This window comes from Tenrec ecaudatus, chromosome 9 (genome assembly GCF_050624435.1).
Source record: "Tenrec ecaudatus isolate mTenEca1 chromosome 9, mTenEca1.hap1, whole genome shotgun sequence".
Classification (NCBI taxonomy): Eukaryota; Metazoa; Chordata; class Mammalia; order Afrosoricida; family Tenrecidae; genus Tenrec; species Tenrec ecaudatus.
Window position 1 is genome coordinate 123,317,595 of NC_134538.1, and position 13,965 is coordinate 123,331,559.

Here is a 13,965-nt window from a genome sequence, read left to right on the forward strand (position 1 = left end):
TTTCCCCAATTCTGTTTCAGAAAGAATATCTGCTTAATACTAATATTAAGTGTACAGAGAGGGAAGGATGAAGTTTGCATCTCAGCCAATTTGCTTACTTCAGCTACAAATTTTTAGTTGTAAACACTGATGAAGAACACTAAGATGCTGTTGTGACAAACAGTATGACAAAAGCATACTAGCTTCTTCATGTCTGAAATAGTTTTTCTTTTAATTTTTTAAAAATCGTTTTATTAGGGGCTCATATACTCTTATCACAATCCATACATACATTAATTATGTAGAGCATATCAGTACATTCATTGCCCTCATTATTTTCAAAACATTTGCTCTCCACTTAAGCCCCTGGCATCGGGTCCTCATTTTTTCCCCTCCCTCCCTGCTTCCCCTTCCTCATGAACCCTTGATAATTGGTCACTTTCCTCCTGTCCCACTATCATGGCTCAGTCCCCATCAGGGTTTCAGCAATTCCTTTGTTACATTACCCTTGGTCATGCCCAACACCCTCCTCACCACCAATTTGGATCACTTGTTGTTCCCTTGTCCCTGAGTTTGTTAACACCACTTCCTTTCTCCCACCTTCCCCTCTCCCATGTCCCCCTGGGAACTGTCGGCCCCGCTGATTCATTCTCCAGAACGTTCATCCAGCCTATCTTATTAGACAGACCTGCAGAGATAATAACATGCACAAACACAAGACAGGGGAAAACCAAGCAACCATATACAACAAGCCAATGACAAAAAAACCAACAAAACAAAACGCAACAAGAAAGAAAAGCTTGTAGTTAGTTCAAAGATCATTTGGCCTTTAGGAGTGTTTTCCAGTCCAGTCTGTTGGGGCACCACGCCCTGGCCCCAAAGTCCACCTTCAGCATTCCCTGGGGAACTCGTCTCTGTTTGAAATATTTAGTAATTTATAAAGAGCAGTTAAAAGGCAATAATTTTATATTATCTTTCAGATTTAATGCATTACTGTGAGAAGAAAGAGTATTTTCTTCATGTGTTTGTACAAGAACTTTGTAAGCATATAAAGCTATCCTTGTTTATAAATGTAGAAATTGTGTTGGTATATGTTTTGATGTAATGAGTACATTTAGTAGTTCAAACACAATTCCTATTGAGGTAGACATAAATCCAATTGAGTACTAAACACACACACACACACACACCACACTCACAAGTCACAATTTTGACTATTATTCAATGCACTTTACAATATCATGTCTTTCTACATTAATTCTTAAATACAAGAAAATTCTCCCTTCTGTATATGATGATTATCTACAGCAAAATCCAAAGTCAAGTCTTCCCAGACTGTCCACAGATGAAAATAATGGGCTACTAACAAAATCACAAAACAGCTCCAAAACCTGCACAGAATTGAGATAATTTTTGATGTTATTAATTTCTCCTACCACTGCATATTTCCGTATTATTCCTTAACTTTTAATTACATAATTGGCTCTTTACTATTCACAGAAATGGAAAGAGGTAGAAAGGCACAATTATATTAAACAGGGACTATGTGCTTAATGAACATTTGTGCATGCTCACTGGAGCCCAGGAGCAGCAGCATCAAGCAAAGCAAATATGACCACTTTTTAGATCCTTCATTCCTGACCACCACCACTCATTCCTTTGACAGCTGAGAAGAAAGGAAGTATAACCTATCAATGACCCAGAGTCTACTGACTGAATTTATGACTGCGGATCTGTGAGACAACCTGGGAATTTACTTCCAAGCTATGAGGCTAATAATCAACATAAATTAAATCCCTACTATTTATTCTCTGTTCAATTCTGACATCAGCTGTTCATGCAGGATCTCTTGGACCCTAGTCAGAGCTGGGCCAGATGTCCCAAGTTAAATGGTGACTGTCCTCAGAAACCCACAGGGACTACTCTATTCTGTCCTAAAGGGTCACTATGAGTCATAATTGACTTAATAGCAGTGAGTCTGAGTTGTTTTACTGCAGAAGGGTAGACTCACATTAATGTAAAAAATATATTTTAATGTAATCATTCAAAAAAAAAAGTGACTGTCCTTCAGACTTCTAAGTAGGTACCAGCTGCCAGTTCAGCAGGCCGCAGGACAAACTCTCCTGACCGCTGGCCACAAATAGAAGGTTTCTCTCCATTTCTCAGGACGCCGGCCCCAGGTCCTCCCTGGGCACCCTCTCTTCTTTTGTTTGCTTTGGTTTACCCTTTGTATGCTTATCTTACCCCCCTCCACACAACTTTTTAAAAACGCCTTTATTTCTGACCTGCTCACTCCCATTACTTCTTTGGGTGCAATAATTCACTAGAATGACTCAGAACTCATGGAAAGTACTATTCTTCCAACCACAGTTTTACTGTAGGGAAAAAAAAGATACAAAAAGAAAAACACACAGGGGGAGACCAGAGAGGATTCTCAGCATGAAGCTTCCCCATTTCAGAGGATACACTAGGCTCCCACGTGCACTGATGTCTTTCACCAGCCTGGACACACATGAAGCTTCAACTATCAGCTTTCACTGGGGCTCTGCCCTAAGCGTGATCAAGCCCAAAAGATCACAAGGTATTATGCCATGGGGTTTTTCTGGCCTGTCCAAGTCCCCACCTCAAAGTCATTTCATCACCTTGCTTACCTTGTTAATTAGGTATGGTCTTAAGTACTTACCAAAGACACTTCAACTGCAAGGGGTTTTTGAAGAGATGATATCTTGGGAACAGGAGATACAGGCCAAAGTCTTTAAATAAAGTTAATACAAACCCCACACAAGGGAATAAGGATACCACGCCCTCAATAGCTGTACAGGTAAAATGAAGGCATTACTTCCCTTACTTACTCAAAGAGGCAAGACAACTGACATCCAAGCAATTCAGAAAGCTTCTCCAGCTCTTCCTCTGAGATTTTCAGGGAGGCTCCACTATTCCATTTGCATTATTTCTTAGAATCAAATCTCATGCCAGTATGGTGAAGAAATAGATCTTTAAGACAGCTCCTAAGATTCTTGGCCTTTGCTGTCATATAAACCTTCTGCTATTTATTCAATCAAACATTAATGTAGGCGCTGCCGTGAAAGAACTTTGCAGATACAATTAAGATCCCAGAGAGGAAAATGGTTCTGGGAGAGTACAGAGAAGGCACTCTGGTGGCACTCTGGTGAAGTGCGTGGCTGCCACTCAGAAGGCTGGTGTTCAAGCTACAGCCTATATGCCAGACCAGACGAGTTGCTCTTGTAAAGATTTAAGCTTAGGAAATGCAATGGAACAGATCTATTCTGTCTTTTAGGTCCTCACAAGTCAGAATCTATTCAATGGTGCATAACCGCCAAGACAAGGACAGCATCCCAGGGGTCTGATTAATCAGAAGGACCCATCAGAGAGCAGGTTTCCCTGACTGCTCAATGAAGAAGTCAGAGATTCTAGGACTTTATAGGGTATTGTTAGCTCAAAGCTAGAGAAGACCAAATAGAAAGAATGAGGGTCCTGGCTGGCTGACACAATGGGACTTCATTTCTACAACTAGAAGGAATTAAATTCTGTCAGCAATCTGAAAGAGCTTGGAAGCAATTTTTTCTCTAAAACCCCCAGAAGAGAATTCAGTCCAGCCAAAACATTAATTTTAGCCACTGAGTACCCTGAGCAGAGACTCTAGCAACATAATAAGTACCTGCAATAGCTCAGAGTAAAAAAAAAAACCCACAAAAACATGTGCTGTTCTAAGCTGCTAAGTTTGTAGCGATTTGTCATGCAAGAATAGAAGACTAACATACATACTTAACTATAAATATAAAAGCATACTCCAAAGCCATGTAGGAAAAAAAAGCCTGCACGGTTTTGCCTTTTAGAGTATAACCATTTTCCCTCCTACACTTTGGAGAAACCAAAGTAAATACTGAGAACACTGTATTAACACTAATTTTAACAGGAATCTTCCTCACGCAGGGAAGCCTTACTAAGTGCCCAGTCGTTTAGCCCTGCAAACCACTCTGTGACGCAGCCATTATTGTAATCCCCTTTATTTAAAATGCTTTTATTGGGGCTCATACATCTATCACAATCCATACATTCATCCAGTGTGACAAGCACATCTGCCGCCACCATCATTTTCAAAGCATTCTCTTCCCGCTTAAGCCCCTGATATCAGCTCACCATTTCTTCTCCCTCCATCCCCCGTCTGCCCTCCCTCACAAAACCTGGATTATAAATTATTTTTTCCATATTTTACATCGTCCTTGCCCACTTTTCTGTTATTTGTCCCCCTGGGAGGGGGTTTTATGTTGATCCTGTGATTGATTCCTTTTCCCCCAACCTTCTCCTGATCCTCCTGGCCTTTCTCCCTGTACCCTCCCCTGACCTTCCTGGTATCTCTGCTCTCCTTGTTGCCCCGAGGGGTAATCCCTTTTAAAGATGAGTTAAACCATGCTTCAAATCTCTAACTTCCCCTAGTGACTAGGCAGAGAAACGTATTCTGCTTTTATAGGGTCCATGTGATTCATTCAGACCCCATCAGGTAATCCTTAGTTTAAAAATAGGAATAATATTCTACACTGACAGGAAACCACAAATGAGTATAAATTGAAATGCCGAGGCACAGGATTTTTACGAAATTTTACCGTACAATACACATTCACTCTGAAGAGAAACAGACACCACCTTCAGCAAGTGAACATCACTCACGGGATACAATGCAATACTGTGGCCACCAGAGGATGCAGAGAACAGCACCGAATCACGCTCCTGCCAGAGGCAGAACTTGAACCTAGCCATGAGGAAACATCAGACGTGTCTACAGCGATGGAGTAAATAACTGCTCCCTAAGCTTCACAGGTCTCAGGGTCCTACGAGTCAGAAACTTCCCAGGGAGAAAGTTCAAGAGACATAAAGCCAAATGCAGTGTGTTTCTACCTGGACTCTACTGCTGTGACACCACTGGGTAAGTGGCAAATCTTGACTAGCACCTAAAGACGAGATTGTCCGAATGAATCCTATTTCATGTATTCTGAAGGGATTCGGTGGGTGTCAGAAGCCATGCCGGCACAGGGCTCAAAGTGTTCTGCAGTGTGACGCATCAGCACCTCTACAGAACAATGTGGCAGCCTGCGCGCATAAAGGGTACTGCCTGGGACACCCTCTTGGGGCATTCTACTCTGTTCTAATACAGTCCCTTTGAGTTGGAATTAAATTTTACATTACCTTCATTCATAGGGTTTTGTTTTTTTAAGAATTAAATGTATAAAGTATTAATTAAGTGAACTGCATAAAAGGCTTAATTTAAGTGAATTCCACTTAATTAAGTGAACATACACTTTGGGCTGCTAACCATGAGGTCAGCAGTTCAAACTCACCCAGCTGCTCCATAGAAGATGAGGCTTTTCATAAAGGTTTCCAGCCCTGGATATTCACAGGAGTAGTTCTCTGTCCACAGGGTCGCTATGAGTCAGAACTAACTCAATAATGTAAGATGGTTTGGGGTATTCAATAAAGATGGGCAAATACTTAAAAGGTAGTGTAGTGTAGAAGTTATGAGTATGAAAGTTATAATCATGAAATCTTGCATTCTACTTCTTGGAGACCATCTATGCCTCACAGATAACATGGAAAATAAGCTAAAACAGTCCATGTGCATAGAAACATTAGTGCATACTGTCTTTACAAATATGCTGAGTACTCACATGAGAGCTAGAGATCAAATGCATACCCATTTTGGAACGCTTACAATTTGTCCCTCATTAACAAAGGAAATATAGAAAACGGTGTGAAGCATCCACCGAAGGCTGTGAGATGTGAGACGCCATGACCCTGCCTGCAGTCTGGCCTTCCACTGCCAAGCTGCAGAGTGACAGCTCGGGAGGTGGAAGTCCTGCTAGGAGCCGGTTCCTGGGGCCAGCACCTCTCACCGCCCTAACCCAGGACTTGCTCCTCTTGCTCTCCAAACATTCTCAGCCTTCTACCTAGCCCCAGCCTCAAAACTGAGGTCAAAACGTTTATTTCCTTAAAGTTGTGCCCTAGCTAGATGAAAAGCAGCTATAGTATTTACATTAGTCACAAATAAAATAGAAAGTACCAATATTTCAAAAGTTTATTCCAGTGAATATTGTTGGGGTTATCAGTCACACCATCTAAGGTTATAGACGTTGTTCACAAGCACTTTAACATGGATCATCTCACTCTATACTCATCAAAGCCATCTGTGGCAGGCATTCTTAGGGCCACTTTTAGAAATGAGGAAACAGAAATGTACACAAAGATCATGACTGGTCTTAGACACAACCGACTGGTTGAGAAGTAGCAGCACTTGACCAGTTTAATACTAAATCCTGCACTCCTTCTCCTAGGCAAACTTTAATTATTATGTGTCTACCCCCTTCGTAGTCACTAAGAGCCCTGGGCGCAGAGTGGGTTACCCCCTGGGCTGCTAACCGAAGGCAACCGATGTGCAACCACCAGGCACTTGGCGGGAGAAAGATGAGGCTTTCCACTCTGCAAAGGCTTGTGCTCTCAGAAGCCCAGGGGCAGTTTTGGCCGGTCCTGTAGTCTTTATGAGTCAAAACAGATTCGATGGCACTGACTTTAGTTTTGAGTTTTCTTGTTCACTAAGTTACTAGTAGTCACTGCTACTAGCCCTCAAGCTCCCAAAATAAAGAGGTATCAGAAATTTGGCATTAAACTCTAAAAGTCTGTGAAGCTCTAAGTATTTCCCTGAGTAACCTCTAAATTCAGTATGTGACAGATGCTCTTAAAAAAAAAAAAATCACACTATCAATGACATGCTTAGAGTCTATTTTAGAAAACGAACTATTCTGTGTTTGGCCTTTTATCAGTATAAAAATAACTTCTTCAATTGACCTTTTCAAGAATTTTAACTATTATTTTTTAGTTCTATCATAAGGATTGTCTTAGAGGAAGCTAAATGAATATTCAAAGAAGTATCTTCTTTCCTCCTACTATGCCCACCTAAAGAGACAGTCTCCATAAAATAATACTTTATAATATTATCTCCAAAAAGTAATACCATATATACTCACATAGAAGCCGAGTTTTTTTTTTAAACTGTGTTGGTAATGGGACTTTTAATGGTGTTACACAGGAAGTGCCATGGTATGAAAGACTGATTTTGCTCTATAGTCTTTCTTTTTTTTAAAATTTTCAGTATGTAATTGGTTTTTCTTTTTTTTAAAATGTTTTATTAAGGGTTCATACAACTCTTATCACAATCCATACATACATCAATTGTGTAAAGCACATCTGTACATTCATTGCCCTCATCATTTTCAAAGCACTTGCTCTCCAGTTTAGCCCTTGGCATCAGGTAAGACAAGTTTTTCAGCACATTTTTTATGGTAAAGTTGGGTGCCCCAGCTGATATCCGGTCAGCTTATATTTGAGTATAAGTACCTATAAATGACTTAATGGCAGTGAGTCTGAGCGAAACGTGCTGCCAGAGGTGGAAACTTAACTGAATGCCTTCTATCTCTGGGTCTCAATAGTTTTCCACCTTTGGCAGGGCGCAGCCAGCATCTTCCTCTCAAACTCACAGCCATGACATTCATTCGATTTAGAGTGACCCTATAGGGCTGAGTACAACTGCCCCTGTGGGTTTCCAAGGCCATAAACTATTGAGGAGCAGAAAACCTTGTGGTTAGCAGTTCTACACATAACCAACCCACTACACTACCAGAGCTCCTTAGTACGTTTCTGTCATTCTCTACTTATGGAAAAAATTCTGACAGGTTTCCACCTTGCAAAGGTTCTGGTTTTCAAAGGTTTTACTATAAGAATTTTTATTCCTAAAACAAATTTCTTAAAGCATACACATATACAAGATGACTTAAAGAAATCTTTCACATGCCACTAATATACTTTGAAACTATATTTGAAGGAAAATATACTTTGAAACAATATATATTTGAAGGGAAAAATGAATTTAATGTCTTTATTCTCCTGTGTACTATATATGGAGAAAATTTAAAAGTTTATGCTATTTTTTTCTCCAATGCTTAAACATCTTCTTTAATATCTGTATTTCTTAAGAGGGCTAGTAGAGGTTTAAACTGTACTTCAAGTTGATGAATATCATGTTTTTTAAAAGTTGCATATATGCTATCGAAAGAATGGTGCCAAAAACTTGTCGACAGGCGTCGAGTACCTCAAACCTCGTATTAGTGAAATACAGGATTTGCGAAGCTCAACGAAGCGAGGTATGTCTCCAAGTTTACTCCTCCCTGTACATTCTTTTCTTAGAAATACTTTCTCCAAATAATCCTGCTTGTGCTTTATAACACACGTTGAAATGGCTGCCAATACAGATTCAACAAGACTCATGGGCAGTGATGTTAAGAAGGGGTAACTGCATGCTAGCTCCCAGGAAAAGTGAGAGGGTGAGTATTTGGTCCCAACTCCAACTCTCGCAGAAGCATTTCATGGACCCCGCGCCTCTCTGTAAGCACCTCAAGTGATCCTTGGATACCATGCTATCAAACCCACAAAGGCAACTTCTGCCACGATGCTAGCAATGAGCTTGAACAAAACAGCTTATATTTTTCCCTACTCAGGTGATGTTTGAAATAGTCATCTAAACTAGAAGCCTGAAGTCTACACTTCCAAAAAGGTACTAACTGCCCACAATTTAAAATAAGCATCTTCTATGCTCTCTGCTGCACCACGTATCTAAATAGACACCGAGTTCTTTTAAGTAATACTTTAAAGAAAAGCAACAAGTGCTAAAAAAAATAAGGAGGTTTCACTTCTAAAGTCACTGTTTTCCAGGCTTCGGCATATTAGCTTTATTGCTGTTTTCTGCTCCATAAGGGAACTGTGGTGGTCCTGTAGAAAGTGTTGGAGAGCTAACCACAGGGCAGTAGTTCAAGCCCACCAGCTGTTCTGTGGGATGAAGATGAGGCTGTCTGCTCCGGTAAAGGCGTACCGCCTCAGAAACGCTGCCTACGGTCGCTATGAATTGGAATGGATCCAACAGCAGTGGTTTGGGTGGCTTCTGTCACATGAACCAAAATATCTTAAATAGTATCTGATATTTTCTTAAAGGGAATATTCTAAAAGATAGTCTTGTCACCTTCCTTTTCACAGCCCCACAATTGAAGCAAAAAAAGGATCAGTTTCCAAATTGTCTTTGGAATATAAAGTCATTATAATTTTTTTTCAATAAAAAGAACCTTTTATATAAAGATATTCACACATGGTCAGTGGCGAAGGAAAGACCTACAATTTAAGCATCTGCTCATACTGAAATTGTCTAGATTCAAGACCACAATCACTAAATACTGAAAGAAATTTGTTAAGGAAAAAAGAACCAAGTGACATAAGATAGCTTATTAGGTCTTTACATTTCTTTTCTGTTGCTGCATATATTGTAGTTAGGTATGTAGAACAGAGTTCTGCATCTATTGTAGTTAGGTACAAAGCAGCAGAAGAAAACACGTAAGAAGTTAAAATGACATCACTATACAGATGAGTTAGTTCTCTGATCAGGTCAAATGAACACTAACCCACAGACTTACTGTCCTCTTAAGTGTTAGTATTAGACTGCTAACCAACAGACGAGCCATTTCAACCCGCCAGCTGCTCTGAGGGAGCGATGAAGCAGTCTACTTCCACAGATGCACAACCTCAGAAGCCCTACGAGGCATTTCTGCTCTGTCCTATCTGGTGACAATGAGTCAGAATCAACTTGATGGTACTAAGTCATACCCACATTTCCCAGATAAAAATTCAGCTCCTAGCCTATCTCACACTATTTCTAAATGGAAAATATTAAAGATATATCATTTTTAAAGCAACATGGTAACTCACCAGATGCCTGAGCTCTTTTAAATCCCGGCAGACTGTGTAGAAAACTCCAAGAAGGATGTTAATGTAGGCAGCATAGAAGTCAGCTGAATGTTCTGGAGGATGATCATGGGACAGGATCTTTTGAAGGTTCCCTGTCACAGTTTAATTTCATTAATTTACACAGCACCCCAGTATAAAAATTCAAACTCCTAAAACATATTTCTTATAGCACACACATATAAAAGATAACTGAAAAAATCTTTCACATACCACTAAATACTTTGAAGCAACAGTATACATTTGAAGGAAAAATATGAGTTTAATGCCTTTCTTCTCCTGTGTACTATACATGGAGACTGCTAATGTTTTACTAAAAAGGTTTCAAACAATAAATCCAGGATGAGAAATAATTAGGGAATGATGAAATTATTAGAAAATTAGAAAAGTAATACAAACTTTAAAACTGAGGAAAAGGAAATTCAATGTAAAATATATATACACAATGTATATACTCAAATATAAGCCATTTTCCAGCACATTTTAATGCAGTTTTGTGGTAAAATTAGGTGCCTCAGCAGATATTCAGGTCAGCTTATACTCGAGTATATACAGTATATTGGTCTAAACAATTAAAACAATGACATCTAAAGAAAATGTCAAGAAGCTTATTAGTGTCCAAATCAATATTGAAATTGATGAAGACCATGTTTACAAATCATGCAGCTCAAAAAATCCCAAGATAAACAACATGACATTTACTTTCTCACCTTTGTATTTATTTAAGAGTCAACTGTTTAAACTCAAAATAATAATAATGTATTACAGGATTTATTACAGATGTACCAGGAAAATATGGAGCAGCAATAACACAAAGGTTCGGATGTGAAGAAATATGAGCAACTGAGGTGTTCAGGTTGTTTATTACCACAGCATAATTTAACCAACCCAGACTGACATAACAACTAAACCAAGAAACTTACCAAGGGTACTACACTCTAGTTGAAGAAAAACAACCACAAAACCCACCCCCCGCAAAAAGCCGAGTCGTCTGCATTGGCGGAATCCAGAACACGCATTCATTCTAAGCTGGCCTTACCCGCCGATGCTGAGGGGAGCGCACACTGAGCCACAGGCACCAGCTTCCTAAAGGGAACTCACCACCGACTTAGTCTGACGGCATGGCATTCGCCACTGAGATCATCACTGGCTCCATGATCATTCCGGCTATTGCTTTGCTTATCAAATGACTCCTTTTGAACTTTTGGGTCTGATCACAGTAATTTTTGTATGTTTTTTAAACACACACATTTGATATAAAAAGCTCCAAACTCACTGCCATCAAGTCCACTTCAATTCCTGCCATCAAGTCCACTTCAATTCACAGGGACCGCCCTGGTGGGTGTCTGAGACCGTAACTCTTCATGAGAACGCTCAAAGGAGGCTAAGCTTTAGTAATATTAGACCCCACTACTTCATACTCTTCAACAATCTATCAGTCTACACTTTTTAAAATTAGCAAGCTCACTTTGATTATTTGTCTTTCTACCTATGCTGCTTTATATCTTTACTTTTTAAATTTGTAATCAAATTCTCTAATTCAATACACCATAGTTTAATTCACCTTCACGAAGATATACAAAACCAACATTTACAATTTTCCTTAAATACAAAATAATTTTCTTCAATACTTAGCCCCCAAAAGGAGTCATGACAATGTTTACCTATGAACAGGAGTGATATAAGTACAAGTAAACACAGTATATTTTGTTGTCTTATGAGTAAAAAGTGATTCAGCCCTTTGCTTTTGAATTTTTCTTTTATTTAATTTTCATGGGAAAAAAGTTACTGAAATTAAGGGCTCCCTTACTCTATTTTGAGTTGTCTTTTTTTCCCCCCTATCAGCTAATTTGCTATAATAGGAAGTGTTACTTAATTGCTGTTCTTGTTAAAAGCAGGAAAAATGTGTTAATCTTAGCAAAGAATGTTTATAGCTGATTAGTTCAGAGGGCTGGTGTTCATGAGGCCAAGGTCAGGAAATGTAATTTCTTATTTTTTAATCGCCTGCTGTCCACCTTATAAAGGAGCCCTGGTGGCACTGTGGGTTAGGCATAAGGCTGTTAACGGCAAGGTCAGCATTTCAAATCCATTAGGAGCTCTGTGGGAGAAAAATGAGGATGTATGTCTTCAAAAAGGTTTTGTCTCAGAAACCCAGGAATATAATGAGTTGGAATCAACTGGGTTTTTTGGTTATTTACCTTCAAAGGAGCTCTGGTGGAACAGTTGTCTGCTCTGCTGTTAACTGCAAGGTTAGCAGTTCAAAACCACCCAGGCACTTCAACTACAGGAGAAAAGATGACGTTGTCTGCTTCCATAAAGATTTAGTCTCAAAAACAGTAAGGAACAATGCTACTCTGTCCCACAGGGTCACTATGAGGTAGGATTGACTTGATGGCAGTCGATGTGCCTTATGCTCAGGGTCACAATCTCTAAATTGGACATCTAATTACTAAGGAAGAATATTATTTAGTCACAAAAAAAGCTACTCTGTTCATCTAAGAACAAAAATGACCAGGATCTCTGTAATTTAAGATTAAATACAACCCCTATACAAAATGATAAAGTTTTTCTAAGTGTTAAAGGACAAATAAAATTGATTAGTTACTTTTCACATTGTATTTAACCCATGTACATGATACAATTTCTGATTGTATTCTGATACAATTTATATATACAGGGAGCTTCGAAAAGTTTGTTTGAAAATGCCATTATTTTTCATTGTATTCTTCTGTGAACTGTTTGAAGCCCCAAATACTTGACCAGTTTAGCCTAATGCTTATTCGTATGCAGGTTTGCCCTACTATATAAATCTTACTGCATTGATTGAAAAAATGTAAACATTCATTGTTAGCACAACTTTAAACGTTTCTCAACCAAAATATTTTAATGATTATGCATAGAGAATAACCCTAATATTTCTAGTGTAAAACCTCTATCAGTACAGGACATAATCAACTTTTTATGACTGACAGCAATCCAGACAGATTAAGCCACTCAAGTATTCTAGTATGAACAAGTTCATTTAATTTTTGGTGTAACCAAATCTATTTTACGGAATGTTATTTGCCAAAACAATTTTATAAAACTTACCTATGCTATAATCAGGGAAATATAAAACGAAAGGCTCAAAGCATCCAGCGTTTGGACGAAACTTTTCCCAAACAATTTCACTGAGAAAGAGAACAGTCACATTCCTGTCAGTCTGTAAAATAAAGAAAAATAAAAGTAACTTTCCATTTAAAACTCTTAAGCAGAACAAACTGAATTTTTCTTTCAAAGAAATACAGCAAAGATTCAATGAATCTTTTATTTGCATTTCATTTCTTTGCATATTAATAAGCCATATTTAGAAAACTTAATCAAGGAGCTTATCCATTTGCAAATTTTTGTACGCAATTACTGGGGATTAGATGTGTAGATTAAGTGACATTTCAGATACCAATCAACATTAGGACAGTCACACAAGGACTTAAAAGAAATTAAGGAACACATTTGCTTGAATAACAGATTTTTGGAAAATTTTTAAATAAAGCATAGCTTTTAATCAATCAATCAAAAAGCAAAACTCAGCATCATTCATTAAAATGGCTGCATAAACTCAGAACAGGAGTTGAAGAAACACATAGACATGCAATTATTTTACACAAATTAAGTAAAACTGATATTGAATACATATAAAATATGCAAATAACTGAGTATCTAAACTACCAAGGATAAAACAGACGTCCCAGAAATAATATCTTTCAGAGTATATTTATAATATATTTTAAAGCATATTTAAAAATTAAAACTATGAAACCAAAAATAACATTAAGACAAGCTCAATGTGTAAGTTATCCTACAGAATGGCCAAATTTTGCTAAGTTATAAATTACCTGTAGACACCTCTGTATTATTTTCCACACACATTTTAATTCTCCACAACCTCTGCCTCCTTTTCATATCTCCCAAGATGTCAACGCAAACACGATAGCTGTTTTGGTCTACAAATATTCTAAGGATACAGTCTCATAAATTACAGCATACTTTCATGGTGATTTATAATTTATAAATCTCAAATTTGTATGTAGTTTCTTACAAACAAATTTTCACTACTAAGAAAACCCTTTTTGGCTAACAAAGACAGCAGAG

At 38.3% G+C, this 13,965-nt stretch overlaps 1 protein-coding gene across 2 annotated transcripts in view; it reads right to left on the bottom strand.

Annotated features, from left to right (window-relative positions):
* ORC5 (origin recognition complex subunit 5) overlaps nucleotides 1-13,965 on the bottom strand; it is a 79,932-nt gene that overhangs the window by 51,799 nt on the left and 14,168 nt on the right. For both annotated transcript variants that reach the window (XM_075558516.1, XM_075558515.1), the window contains exons 5-6: nucleotides 12,925-13,036; nucleotides 9,799-9,929 (exon numbers count right to left, since the gene is read on the bottom strand). In XM_075558516.1, coding sequence (XP_075414631.1) covers nucleotides 9,799-9,929; nucleotides 12,925-13,036 — 243 coding nt within the window. The remainder of the gene's footprint in view (nucleotides 1-9,798; nucleotides 9,930-12,924; nucleotides 13,037-13,965) is intronic.